The 13,674-nt window shown below is 43.0% G+C and overlaps 1 protein-coding gene across 1 annotated transcript in view; it reads left to right on the plus strand.

Annotated features, from left to right (window-relative positions):
- The window catches only part of CTTNBP2 (cortactin binding protein 2), a 102,908-nt gene that overhangs the window by 68,266 nt on the left and 20,968 nt on the right, over positions 1 to 13,674 (plus strand). The window contains 7 exon segments of the mRNA XM_077338428.1: positions 1,953 to 2,228; positions 2,744 to 2,839; positions 4,308 to 4,387; positions 5,847 to 5,933; positions 6,029 to 6,128; positions 10,564 to 10,716; positions 11,366 to 11,553. Of these exon segments, the coding sequence (XP_077194543.1) occupies positions 1,953 to 2,228; positions 2,744 to 2,839; positions 4,308 to 4,387; positions 5,847 to 5,933; positions 6,029 to 6,128; positions 10,564 to 10,716; positions 11,366 to 11,553 (980 nt within the window).

The following is a 13,674-nucleotide window of genomic DNA, read 5'->3' on the forward strand; positions in this document are numbered from 1 at the left end:
TGGATGCCATGATCTTTGTTTTCTTGATGTTGAGTTTCAAGCCAACTTTTGCACTCTCCTCCTTCACCCGCATCAACAGGCTCTTTAGTTCCTCTTCACTTTCTGCCATTACATTTTTAAAGTAGCAGAGCAGAAATAATATATGCGTTATTATTTTATATGAACTAATAACTCTACTGAGCAGTAAACCAGGTTTAAAAACTTGCTGTTTTCTGGTCGCAAATGAAAAAGGTTTTATTGACCTGTTCCCTGATCATTTAGTAATTAAAATCAGACCTCTCATGAACATTTCCTTATTCAAAATATAGTCTTCCCTAATGATCTCAAAGTTAAAAACAACACATTGAAACCTTTGCAATTTACAGTACAATCCAATGCAGAGTTATTCCAGTCTAAGCTCAGCTGAGCTAGTGGACTTAGAGCCAAATTAGACATAGGGCCAAACAACGCCAGTGGTTTGAACATGCCATGACGGCCTTATCCTGATCAGACCAGCTCTGCAGAGATCTTGTTTCCCCTCACACAGTTTTTCACGTGCCAAACCAACCACATTGGGGTGTGTGACCCATTTTGGCAGTTAATAAGCCATGGGGGGGGGGACAGTAACACCTCAGCATGCCACCCGCATGCCATATCAGGATCATGTCCTCATAGTATTTAAAAGTCACTTTAAAATGGCGACAGAAACCTCATGACATCACGTCATGTTTGACCCTTGGAGTGGAATAACACAGGATTGCACTGTTGATCTGTTAAGCAGAGGCAAAGAAGTAAGAGCATTGTTTCAGATGTCTTTTGTAGAAAATATATTTCTGTGTATCTGCGTGTGTATGTTTATGTTCAGGAAAGTAGAATGGCCTGCTTCTGGATATGTTGCCTGTTTGTTTGTGAAAAGCAGTTTATTTTAAGAACACAAACGTGATCATTTCCTTTATCATAGATCAAAGTACTTCTAGTATTGTTATTAGCAGAATAAACAACAAAGAAACACCTAACAGGCCAAGTGAATTATAACGGTTCAGTATGTAGAATTTGTGATTTGGCTTGAATTTGGCCAAGGGCATGAACCCATGTGGACTTAAAAATAGCAAGGAAGAACAAGTGACTTCAGTGTTGGAGTGGATCGTCCCCATATTGTAACACTGCTGAGAACAGGGCATGGGAATCAATGGGGGGGTGCAAAGTAGATGATCTTGGGACACTTCACTGAAGGCATTTCACTATGGAATCTCTGCCACTGAGGGTTGTATTTAAGATGATATATGTTTTGTAGTATCATATCTTTGGTTAAGCAGTTCAGTCAGATAATTCAGTGAGTCTTTGCCTGTGGGCATTTTCTCAGGTGGCATAGAAATAGTTATTTAAACACTACAATACTAGCTTTGTGGACTCCACCATTATTTAGAAAAGGGTAGATTGTGGGTTGGATCTAATAGTTAGTTTCAGCTGAGAAAGAGGTCTTTCTCCAAAGGAAGATTCCTCATAGAGTAGAATCGAGCTATAAGCCTGATTTTCCAGCTCTGTCCTCAGTCAGATTTAAAACAAGACTTTGGTCAAATTGAAGTACTTCCTTAAAGGCCAAAATGTTTTCCAGTGGTTCTGCAACTACTTAGGGTCACTGTATACATATATTTTAAAAAACACACACTTGTATGATTGCCATACATGATTTCCTGCAACTGCTATACTGCTTTATGTGCAAGTACTTTCTGTGTTCTCTGAAGCATTGACAAGTGGCACTCCTGTTCTGTTGTTTATTAAAATGTCTTGAATGTTAATGATTGGCTCAGTTTGGATTTGTAACTCTGATGACCATTCTGGATCGCCTGTGGAACTATGGATTGTACTAAGTAGTGGTGCGTTTCTTGGATGCATTGGTGAATACCATTTTATGTTTTAGTTACTGTCTCAGTCTTTTGCTACATTCCAGCTCTCTGGTTGTGTTTCAACAGATGCTCTCAAAATCCCTTTGCGGATTGCAGTTGGTCGGGTAGAGCCAGCCTACTGTGGCATGGAGGACCTAGAAATGGAAGACACCATATGTGTGCTAAATATCCGCAAGCAGACAACATGGAATGATTTTTCAAAAACAGTGAATCAGGCAGCAGCAGTCTATTTCCAAGCAGTTGCCTCTGATGGATGGAGGAACCTGGAAGACCTGCCGCTTAACAACACTGTGGAATCCAGCCTTGGCCTCACTGCCAGCAGTATATCATCCATCAAGCTCGGTATCAGCACTGCTGCTTTGACCCACTAAATAGCTTCCCTTGGGGGGTTTTGCGGGGAGGAGAATTATGTGATGTGTGACAGGTTGCTTTGCTAATGATGCAGTCCTGTGCTGTCTTACTCCAGTCTGAGTCGATTGGTTTCAGGGAATGTAGACAGGAGTAATTCTGCATTGGATTGCACTGCCATTATACACACAGCATTGTTTTTGGCAGAAATTGGGTTGGAGAAGTCTGAACCTTTCTACCTTCATTAAGCAGTTAGTTAATGAAGACATTAAGTGTCTTTCATCACCAAAGCCAAAATTATCCTCTGTTACACTGCTGTCAGACTTGGGAAAGAAAGCGATGAATAGCACATTCAGTATCACCCGGCAATATCATCCTGAAGTCTCCAGACCTTTTTTTTTTAAACACCACTTCATGCATGTGACATGTTGTAAAAGTGTTTTCAGATCTTTGTATTCTGTCCTCTCTCTTCGTAAGTATAACTCTTATCTTTTGCCTCTTTTTAACAGGCAGTGTTTCATGGTCAACAGGTCAGACGTTTCCCCAGCCACCTTGGGAATTTCTGAAAAGGAACCAGGTGGAATATATAGTCATATTTTTGCTGGGTAAATACCTTTGCCCTTAATGTTGGCTTCACATCCTGCCAAAATGTTCTTAGTAATTGATGGTTTGGGAGTTGCTGCTGGTTGTCAACTTGAGTAATTACATGCCACATTCTTATTAAACTTGAAATTAAGTTCAAAAAATAGTTTCCCTTAAAAATCCAACAAAGGGAGTTTGCCACAAGAAAAGGAAGGTTTTTGAATACCATCTTTTTGTGATAGACAAATCAGCTTCACCTGTTTTATAACTGTGATATGGACATGCAGCTGCCTTATAAGTCAGACAACTGGTTCATCTATTTCAGTAGGTTCCCTCTGATAGCTGCTTTCTCAGCTATCTCAGCTAGAGAAGGGACTTTTCTGAACACCTTATACTAGAAAATCTAGGGACTGAATCTGCAACATCCAATACCATGTTAAGCAGACTTTATATTTTTAGGAGTGACTTAACTTATTTTAAGATTTTGAGAGCTTCCAGTCATAAAATGGCAACTTGATGGGATGAGATAGTCACAAAACTATAGTGTTTCTGAATAGGCCTGCATTGCTTAGGTGGGGAAATATTTCCCCTGGTGTTTTTTCAGACTGCAGAAGAGAGGCTGTTTTGTCTTTGTTTTTCCTGGAAAGGGCAAATGGCCTCCCTGATGCAATGGGAGAGTCAATAGCACACTGCCTTCCTGTCCAAAGAAAGGCTGCATGTATACACAAGTGGAAGAGGAAGAGAAAAGGTGGGTGGGAAAGAGGCTTGCTAGCTCTGGGTTGGGAAATACCTGGAGGGGTAGAGGCTGGGGAGGGCAGGGTTTTGAGATGAGAGAGACCCTCCAAAGCAGCCATTTTCTCCAGGGGAACTGATCTTGGTCATCTGGCGATCAATTGTAATAGTGGGAGGTATCCAAGTTCCACTTGTAGGTTGACAACCCCATAAACAATGTTGTGCTATTATTTCCTCATCCGGATCAACGATGCTTCTTCCTTCTTAGTACAAAAGAGAAGAGAGGCAACTACAGCAGCTTTAAAGGGAAGGTCAGGGAAGCACTGGAGGAGTACCGGAGAGCTACTGTTAATTGGGTGAGGAGTGACTGTTCGCTCCTGAGTGCTCTGCTTCTCCATGCCCATGGGGAAAGAGAGAGTAATGCATATGTACCTGAGCATTCTGGAGGAAGAGTGCTATAAAAATGCAGTAGATAGATGAATGGATATCCTGTGACCTGGATTTATTACTTACGCATCATGTAGTCTAATGACTATAGCATTTGTATTTTCTTTTGAAATCCTTAAGAGGCTGTAGAGGGTTGTCATAATGGGCTTATTTAGTAGTTCCAGGGGTTGTGTAGTAGCTAGCTTGGTTTGTCTCTTATGACCTCTGGGTGCATGGTCCTAGAGGAGGATGGGCCGGCAGCCTTTGCTAGTTTTTCACAGCTCACACAGTAGTTGGCATTGTGCTGATTGCTGTTGTGATGTTTGTTTCCAGGTCCTCAAGAAGGCTGCCTTCACAGTGTGGCTTATGCCTCCATGATCTGTCTTCAAACTCTGCAGAATTACTTGAGGCTGGTGAGAAACAAAGTATTTCTGAACTACCTCTGTATGATTTCTGTGGTAGTCTCTCATCCCAAGTATTCAACAGGGCTGACCTGCTTAGCTTCCAAGATCTGACAAGATTGGACTAGCCAGGGCCATCCGGTTCAGGGTTCATGCAAAATCACTATAATTGTGTTAAGAATATATAACCTTGATGGAGCTGCCAACAACTCAGCATCCAGATGGATACTTCAAGGAAACCCACAAAAGCAGTTTCCCCCACTTGTTCTCGTCCCCAATACAGTTATTCATAAGCATTCTCCTTTTGAGTATGAAGCTTCCAGTTATCATGGCAAATAGCTCTTGTTAGGCCTGCCCTGTAAAAAGTGTCTGAAAAAAACAAGGCTATTAGAGGCAGCAAGCTAACATTTAAAGTAAGTTTGTTTGTTTGTTATATTTATATACTGTCCTCCCCGAAGGCTCATGATTATTGCAGTGCTGGAGTTGTTTCCATGCTCACGGAAATTCAGTTTGCTAAGCTATCTTCTGAACCCCTAGCAGGTAGTTTATGTTGTTAAGAAACTGTTGCACCACCCTTGAATTTCTGCTGTTGGCAACAGCAGCAACCCTAAACTGTAGAATAGCTGAAAATGCCCTTGTATTGTGAGCAGACATTGGGTTGGATCCTTTGTTCTGTGGGTGCTTCTCTCTGGCTGTTGCAGAGGCTGTTATGTGGTGTGGAGCACGCTCCTCTCAGACTCTGTAGCCTTGCACAAGCGGAAATGCTTAGAGCAAGAGAAGCACACTCTACGGCAGAGGGCAGCCTTCACTATAGGCAGTCAGCGATGCCTGTGAAACAGAGTCATAGGATCCAAGCCAGAGATTAAAAAAACAAACAAACAACCTTCTGCCTGAGCAAAAGAGGACTTTGCGCTTGTGTTTTTCAAGCAGTATTAGCATATGCCAAACTCCTCATGAGCCCAAGGGCACTGTGAAATGGCTCCTAGGCCTGCAGATGAAAGGAAAAAGGTCAGAATTCCAATGGGATACCAAAGCCCTTAGAGCAGGGGTAGTCAAACTGCACCCCTCCAGATGTCCATGGACTACAATTCGCTGGCATTCGCTGGCAGGGGCTCCTGGGAATTGTAGTCCATGGACATCTGGAGGGCCGCAGTTTGACTACCCCTGCCTTAGAGGCATCTGAAGTAGCTCTTTGGATCCTGGCTTTTGATTCTGTGACATTTGATTAACTGCTGGAAGGATGGGAATGAGAGATGGTCTGTTTGGACTAGCTTAGCATTGTAAAAGCTTCTGGCACTTTCCTTGTCTTCCAGTAGCTATGGTGGTGATGGTGCATCAGCTGTGTTTCAAGTCTGCCACCATGGATTAAAAGAATTTTAGCTAATGTTCACAAAATAATAAGCATATGCTTTAGTTATTTTAAAGGAGGCCCTTGGGAAGTGCAGATAAATACTACTGTGTTACTCTGCAGGTGGAGCAGTACCGTAATGTTATCTTCCATGGTCCAGAAGGAAGCTTGCAGGATTATATAGCCTACCAGATCGCACTCTGCATGAAGGTAAGAAGATAAAAGTGTACCTGGTTTGAAGGAAAAAGAGAGCAAGGCCATATCAGTGATCATGTCACTGTGTTTGTGGACTTTTTAAATCACAGCACAAGCAACTGGCTTCAGGATTCAGCTGTGAAATACTCAGAGTGAAGATAGATGCTGATTTCTCCAAGGAGCAACTTGCAGAATTGTTCATCAGTAGTGGTAAGGTTGTTTCAATCAATGGGGGAAATGGGTGTGTACGTGTGTGCGGGGAATAATCAGGGCCATTTCGCACGGCTTCAAAATAGCACAATGGTTGCTATTTGGAAACGCTACTAATTTGCCATAACCCACGACGTCGTAGACAATCTGCAACAATCCTGAAACTGACCCGCAAAAAGCGCTTCGTTGTAGCGCTTTCAGGGGAATCCAGAAAAGTGGATTCACCCTCCGGATAGCGATACACTCCTGCAACCAATCTGCAACAGTAGCGCTAAAGACCTGTGCGTTACCATTGTTGCTGGTTCTTCAAAGTCCCTCCCCCTGGCTCTCTCCTCCAAACTTCCGGCGAAGCGATCGCCATTTTTTTTTCTCCGAGCGAGCAGGGATAAACGCACCAGCGAGCCTCTTTCTGTTTAGAGGCTTCCCTGGCTTCAGTCCTTCACCTTTAGTCACTAAGCACAAACCACTGAAAAGCCCGTTTGCTGAAATAAAGTCCCTTTATTTTTTACAAATAAATTCAGCCGAAAATCGGGCCCGTGAGAGGGGGGGGGGGATTTTTTTTTTATCACTCGAGGCAGCGTGCAAACGATCATACAATCAAACGACAGCTCACATTAGGCAGCTGGATGGGTCTCTCCGTAGCAACGAATCTACATAGATTCGTTGCTATGGGTCGTTTTTTTTTTTTTAAAAACCTTTCTTAAAGGGAAAGGGGCTGTTTGGGAGCATGCTAACGGCTGCCCATTGGCTGCTTGACGGCCAGGGGCGGGACGAGCTTGGCAATAGCGCTTCCTTTCTAGCGATTTCTGCCGAGACCGGAAGCCTGTGGGAAACGCTAAAAAACGCAACTGATTCCACTACAAAGGCAGGTATGCATAACGACGAATTCCACTATTTTAAATGGCGATTTTTCATTCCGCAAACAATTTGCAACAAAGATCCCCGTGCGAAAAGGCCCTCATAATTCAGCATTTCATTGTTTTTAAAGGAAGCCCAGTATTTCATTTGGTGTATCCTAGGGCATGCTCAAATAGAATATGAAAGAAACTCCTGAGACAAAGGGTCATGCTGAATGAGAAACTGGAGATCCACAGTCAGATTCCCTGTCTCTTTAAATGTCTTCTAACAGAAGCTGCTGGGAGGAGGGAATTGTGGGAGACCTATGTGCAGATGGACATAGGAGGGGATTCTTCTCCTCGTGCTATTTCCCAGTGCAAATTGTTCTATTGAAACTCCTTTTAATTTTGCTACAAAAAAGTTTATATTTGTCTGTAAATTCTGCAGGGGGCAAATAATCTCAGTGGAATGACTTGTTTTGGGAAAGCTGCATCAGGAGGGAGAGCAGGAACAATTATTTTAACCAACCCTATCCTCCTCCCTCCCCTTTGGCAACTTCTTTTAGAAAAACTATAAAGAGAGATGAGAACTGAGGGAGGATTTCCAAAATTTGGACTAGTTTGGCCCAGAGTTACATCTCTCTTGAACTAAATAACATGCTAGTATGAATGCCTTTTATAGGTTTCTGACAAAAAGTGTAAAAAGTGTAAGCCTGGAAATACAAATGATGTCCATTGAAAAGTCCCATATTATTAAAAATGAATAATTAAATTATTGCATAAAACCAAACCATAGGACTGTTATTTCAGGATGAACTCAGTTCCCTCAACATTTAATTTCTCAGACCAAACCTTACCTTCTTGACCAAGACCCAGGCACCTGGTCTGTTTTATACAAGATGTTTGCTCTGAGTGCTTACCACATTTAATCACACAGCTCAGATCCCTGCAGAACTCGTACCACCAAGAGATTTATGGGCATTCTATACTGGCGCCTCATATAATGATAGTCACAGTATAAATAATAAATGCTGATGACACAACTGAGGCATTAGTTGACCCCACCATGTCTGCCTCTGTCAGTTCGGTTTGCACTGCTCTGACATTCTGAGCTGTGTTGGACAAACTGTATAATTATTCATGAGAGTCGTGCAGATGCTCAAATAGCTATTTCAGTTTTAATCCTGAAGCTGATTGATAAGAGAACCTGTCAAAATGTGTGCATCCATGTAATCGAAGGCATCACAAAGAAATGGTTGAGCCTGGAGACAGATAATATTATTTTAGTTTGCTTATTTACCAACAATGTCTCCCAGGCCCCTCCCATTCATATCCATCTACCTATTTATCTATCCAAGAAGCCCCAGACCGTAACCTGGCTTTTAGGAGAACACCAATAGATATTCTGTATGCGGATCATTACTGCTGATAATCTTAATCTGTTACATTAACTATTTTAAATTAATTTTAAACTTAACTTTTAATGTATTTTAATTGCTGTATTGCATTGTGTTTTTATATACAAGGCTGTACACTGCCCTGAGCCAGTCTTCTGGGAGGAGGGTATAAAAATAAAATAAATGAATGTATTTAATGAGGGAGGGGGCTCAAAGGCTTGAAGGGGGCGTCTAATTTTGCCTCTATCCCCCTTCACCACTACTTCATCTTTCCCTTCCCTGGCAACCCCCATAGCTTCTTACCTTTTCCTGCTTCCTTCTGTCCCTCCCTGTCATCCACCAGCCAACCTACCTTTACTTGTCCCACTGCCTTGAGCTTTCCCTTCCTCTTGTCCCCTGGTGGCCGCCCAATGGGGAAAGTCTGGCTGAGTTGTACATTGGCTGCCGGTGCCAGGCCAGTTGTGCTGTGGTCTCCAGTGGAGCCAGGGCAGCCCAGCTGCTTGGTGGCCACTCTAACCAAGACAAGAGATATGGGTAGTGAGTCTCCCATGGTCAGCACTGAATCAGGAGAAGGGGGATAGACTCCTTTCCAGGCTGGGCTTGGGATCCAAGTCCACCCTTGCTACTTCTATCTTCCTTCATATTTGTAGAGATATCCCCCTCCCCACCCCCTTTGTCTCTAGCTCCATTTTGCAGTTCTCTTCATCCATAGTCTGTGACCTGGTTTGGAATTATATTTATGATAGCCTGCATTTCCCATCACTGAAGCACTGCAGAAAGCAATTTAAATGTTATGATAAGAAAATTATGTACAAGTAGAGTTGCTAACTTCCAGGTGGGAACTAAAGATTGCTCAAAATTGCAGCTGATTTCCAGATTACATAGATGGCTTATTTATTTATTTATTTATTATTGTATCATTTCATACCTTTATTCCACTTCTCCTGGAGAAAATGACTGCTTTGGAAAGTGGCAATATACCCTACTGAAGTCCCCTCCCAAAACCCTGTTCTCCCAGGTTCTACTCTCCAGATATTTTGAAAATTAGAGTTGGTAACCCTATTTACAAACAACAGCCTGCCTTAGATCATTGGGTTAACCCAACCAGCTTTTTCACTCCATTCCATATAATTTTTTTGTCCATGCAGGATCCCAAGTCAGTCTTTTTGGTGGTCAAACAGGAGTCTCTCCTTGCTTTTGAATCAGCAGAAATGCTAGTTGGATCTAGTTCATCACATGCAAATGGAAAAAAGACATTAATTTCCATCAAATGTCCATTTAAACAACAAGCTTCTACATTAAAATATGCCTGAAACCAGGCTAGAGCAGGAGGTGTCCTGACCTCCTACAGCAGGCTGCTCCAAAAAGGGCTGCATTTGACCCATTACGATCTCACAGGTTGGGAATGGGGGACACAATGAGAAGAGAGGATTTGAGGATCTCACAGGTTTGTAGCCAGAGAGCTGAAAAACATATCATTTCTCCCGTGGCCCCTCTTGTCTCACTGTTGCCTGGGGTCAAACGGGCTTTACAAACAACATAAGAAATCTCTTCTAAATTCAATTGAACTATTTATTTATTTATTTATTTGTTTATTTGTTTATTTGTTTGTTTGTTTGTTTATATATTTATACTGCCCTTCCCTACGGCTCTGGGCGGTATACTTATTTTACATCCCCTTCAACTCTGTGTGTGTATGGGGGGGGGGGGGAATATTACCTTGCCTTACTGGATCTTAGTTTCTTTCTCTCAAGTCAATTTTCCCTTTTTCAAAGCACTTCTGGAAACCCAGGTTTTTATTCTGCAGTTCCATTTTACAGGCTAGTGCATGAAATTAATCTATTCTCTGTTGTGCTGTAGGCCGCGTTGAAGCAGAGTTTTACTGGAATTCTTAGCACAGTGTTCTTGCTTTGAAACTGTAGTGTTTCCTGCATCTGTCTTCCATTTCCAGTAATTCATTATTGCTGTAATTGATACATCTGTCTTCCTGCTTAACGGTGGCTCAGAGACTGCCTGGCATTTCATCTACACCGGCCATCAGCCTTTGGGAATTCAACCCCTCCCCCCCAAAAAAAAACCCCTAAAAGACAATGTCAACATGAAAGTGCCTTTATTCTTTAATATATGCTTGTAGAAAATGCATTCTTTATAAAGAGAAAATTTTTTCATCTACCAGCCACAATGAGCTCTTTGTACTTCCAGCTTGCCTGATTCCAGTGAAACAGCCTTCTGTAAGCAAGAGAATCATTGTAATTTTGGAGAATTTGGAAAAAGCTTCCTTGTCAGAATTACTGGGGGAGTTTCTGCAACCTCTTGAAAACCGTGGTGCTGATAACCCCTGTACTTTCAAGAGAGGTACAAAACATTTCTATATCTACTGTATTTGCTGGGATAGTTGCATTTCAAATTAAGTTTGAAGTTATTTTTTGTCCTTTTGCATTCTGTTTGAACATGTATCATGCCAGTGGTCAGCAGCCTTTTGTGATTACAAGCAAGTTACATTAAAATTCAGAGCCAAAAGATCTATAGAGAGCCAGTATAAGGAAGTGTGTTTGCATACTGAAAATATACAACTTAACATTACTGATAATTGGCCTATTGATTCAGAATTTCTTCTGAAATTCTTATGAGTTCTTTATTAGAAAGCATGATACAACATGAGATCTCATGATAAGTAATAAAAAAATACACAGGAGCACCTGTACATGTTTTAGCGCTGTAGCAGAAATCTGCACCTGGTTTGCACCTGGAATCACTGGCACATTTCTCATTTCCCTTTCTGTAACACATCTCTAAGGAGTCCCTTATTCCCCTAAACATCTTGCCTGCCATTTCCTTTGTATACTGGCAATTCTAGCATCCCACCTACCCTCCAAGGTACTGCAACTTAAAGATTTTGTCTTCCTTTTGGAAGAAGTATATCTAGTTCTGTTTGGAGCTACATTTGGCTCTAGGTTGCTGATCCCTGCTATGTACCATTTAAAATGTCCTCTGTTTTTATTAGCCAATGGAGTGTCTGAGGCATATTACTTTCACGAGAACTGCTTTCTTATGGGGACCATTGCAAAATCTTGGCTTCAAGGCTCTGACCTGATAGTCCAGCAACATTTCCTGTGGGTCCAGCTCCGATGTGATGGAGAGCCAATCCATGGCCTCCTCCAAAGGTTCTTGCGGAGGAAGGTTTTAAGCAAGGTAGGAACATAAATGCTTGAATGTGAATATACTGTGCACCACAAGAGATGTTCAGTATTATTTGTGGGTCAGGACACTGAAGATTTGATGAATGTTAGCTCTTCCATTTGTTAGCTCTTCCATCTGAAGCGTGGGGGGGGTATTCTTTTGCCGAGGGACGCAGCCGCCACGGCCTGAGCCCCTGCTCCACTTGCTTTCCCGCTGTCATCCCTGTTTTCCCGCCACCCACTGGGGGGTGCTGCCAGCAGCAGCTGTACAATGCCACACCAAGGGGGAGCCCCAGCCATGGCAGCCGGTGGAGACCACCAAAGGTGAGCCGGCGGCAGAGTGGCAGGGCAGCCCCCGAGGCAGCAGCCGAGGAGGAGGACGAGGAGGAGCTACGGCCCGGCACCGACTGATCCATGGACCGGGACCAGTCCCCGGACTGGGGGTTGGGGACCACTGTCTTAGATGACAAAATTACACATTGAGAGGCTGCCTCCAAATGTAACTGAGAAACCTGCTGCACTTCACTTAGGGTTTTTCCCCCTGGCTGTAAGCTTCAGTGGCATGGAGTCCTAAAACCTGATGTATGATTTGTGAGACCATCCTTTCCCCTTTGAAGCATAGTTATAGATCAGTGCTGTGCAATGGAACTAGTATACTTTTCAACACCTAGACTAGAAGGACCATCTTGATCCTTTACAGTGCTGTTCTAAGCAGTTTTGTGCCTGACTAAGGTCACTGAAGTCAATGAGCTTAGACGTACCTGGAAAACATTATCTGACTGTGCAAGGCAGATAAAAAGATAGTTCAGTTCCTTGCTGTAGACCTGTTTGGAGTGACAGATGTCCAATGGGTTGCAACTCTGAGTACATGGAAGTGGAAAGGTTATGATACTGATACAAACTGAGCTGGTTGTGGTCAGAACCTGAGTGGAATTTGTATTTATGGGACTGTACAAGAGTTCCAAGTAAAGTAGGGACTATTACCCCTCTGTTGCAGACACGGAGAGAAGTCTGAGCCTGTGTGTATGAGTTCTACAAGTAAAAAATATAATAAACCATGAGAGGCAAAAAGTAACAATGAAAATTTAATGTTCTACTTTCCAAAACGCTAAACAACAGAGTCAAAATAATAATAACCAGAGCTAGCAGAGACCCATACATGAGTATCATTTCTCTTCCTAAATATGCATGAGAATTGAGGCATTTGGAATTCTTGTGAAAATTTTGAACATGAATACCTCAATTCTCATGCATATTTAGGAACAGGAATGATACCCATGTATGGCTCTCTACTAGTTCTGGTTATTATTATTTTTGTCTCTGCTATTATTTTTTGCCTGCCACGGTTTATCATATTTTTTTAGCTACACCGTGTAGCCCAGTGGTCCGCAACCTTTCTAAGGCTGCGTACCGGCGGTGGGGGGGGGGGGTGATTGTGCGGCCGCGCATGCCATGCATGCGCGTTTGTACCATGCACAGGTGCATGCGCACAACTGTCGCACATGCACGTTTGTGACCGTGCATGGTGCAACTGTGCATGCGTGGACCTGCCGCGCATGCACATTGCGCATGTGCGGACCTGCTTCCCTCTCCTTCCCCTCCCACAAAACGAAGCTTGCCGGGCCACAAGCTAATCGGCTTTTGCGGCCGATTTGCTTGCAGCCTGGGATGTTTCTTACTGCGGGGGGAGGGGCGAGGAGAGGGAGCCACGGCCTGGGGACCACCGGTGTAGCCCATTCATTCTTTCAGTTCTACAAGTGGCATTCCTTCCCTGCAAAAAAAATGATTTTCCCTTTAAGTAGCACATATGTGGGACCCCAATTTGGATCAGGTCTGCAAGGGGAGAGATGTTTAAGCCTTTCTCTTTGACCATGTTCCCAACCTGAAGCAATCCCATAGAACTACTGTTTGTATTGAGGTACTGATGCGGCTGTTTGTGCTCACAGGGCAAATACTAACTCCACTGAGCCATTTCAGAGGAAAGCTTAACTTATTCTCTGCACCCTGCTTCTCTCACTCCTTTGCTCTCAGTCTGAATCAGACCTATTGTGTCTTCTGTTTAAAGGGTGGGAAGAAATACACTGGGAACTTCAGCAATAGAACCTATTTGTTTTGACCCAGAGAAAGTGGCTTG

Source organism: Paroedura picta, chromosome 5, assembly GCF_049243985.1.
Source record: "Paroedura picta isolate Pp20150507F chromosome 5, Ppicta_v3.0, whole genome shotgun sequence".
Taxonomy (NCBI): Eukaryota; Metazoa; Chordata; class Lepidosauria; order Squamata; family Gekkonidae; genus Paroedura; species Paroedura picta.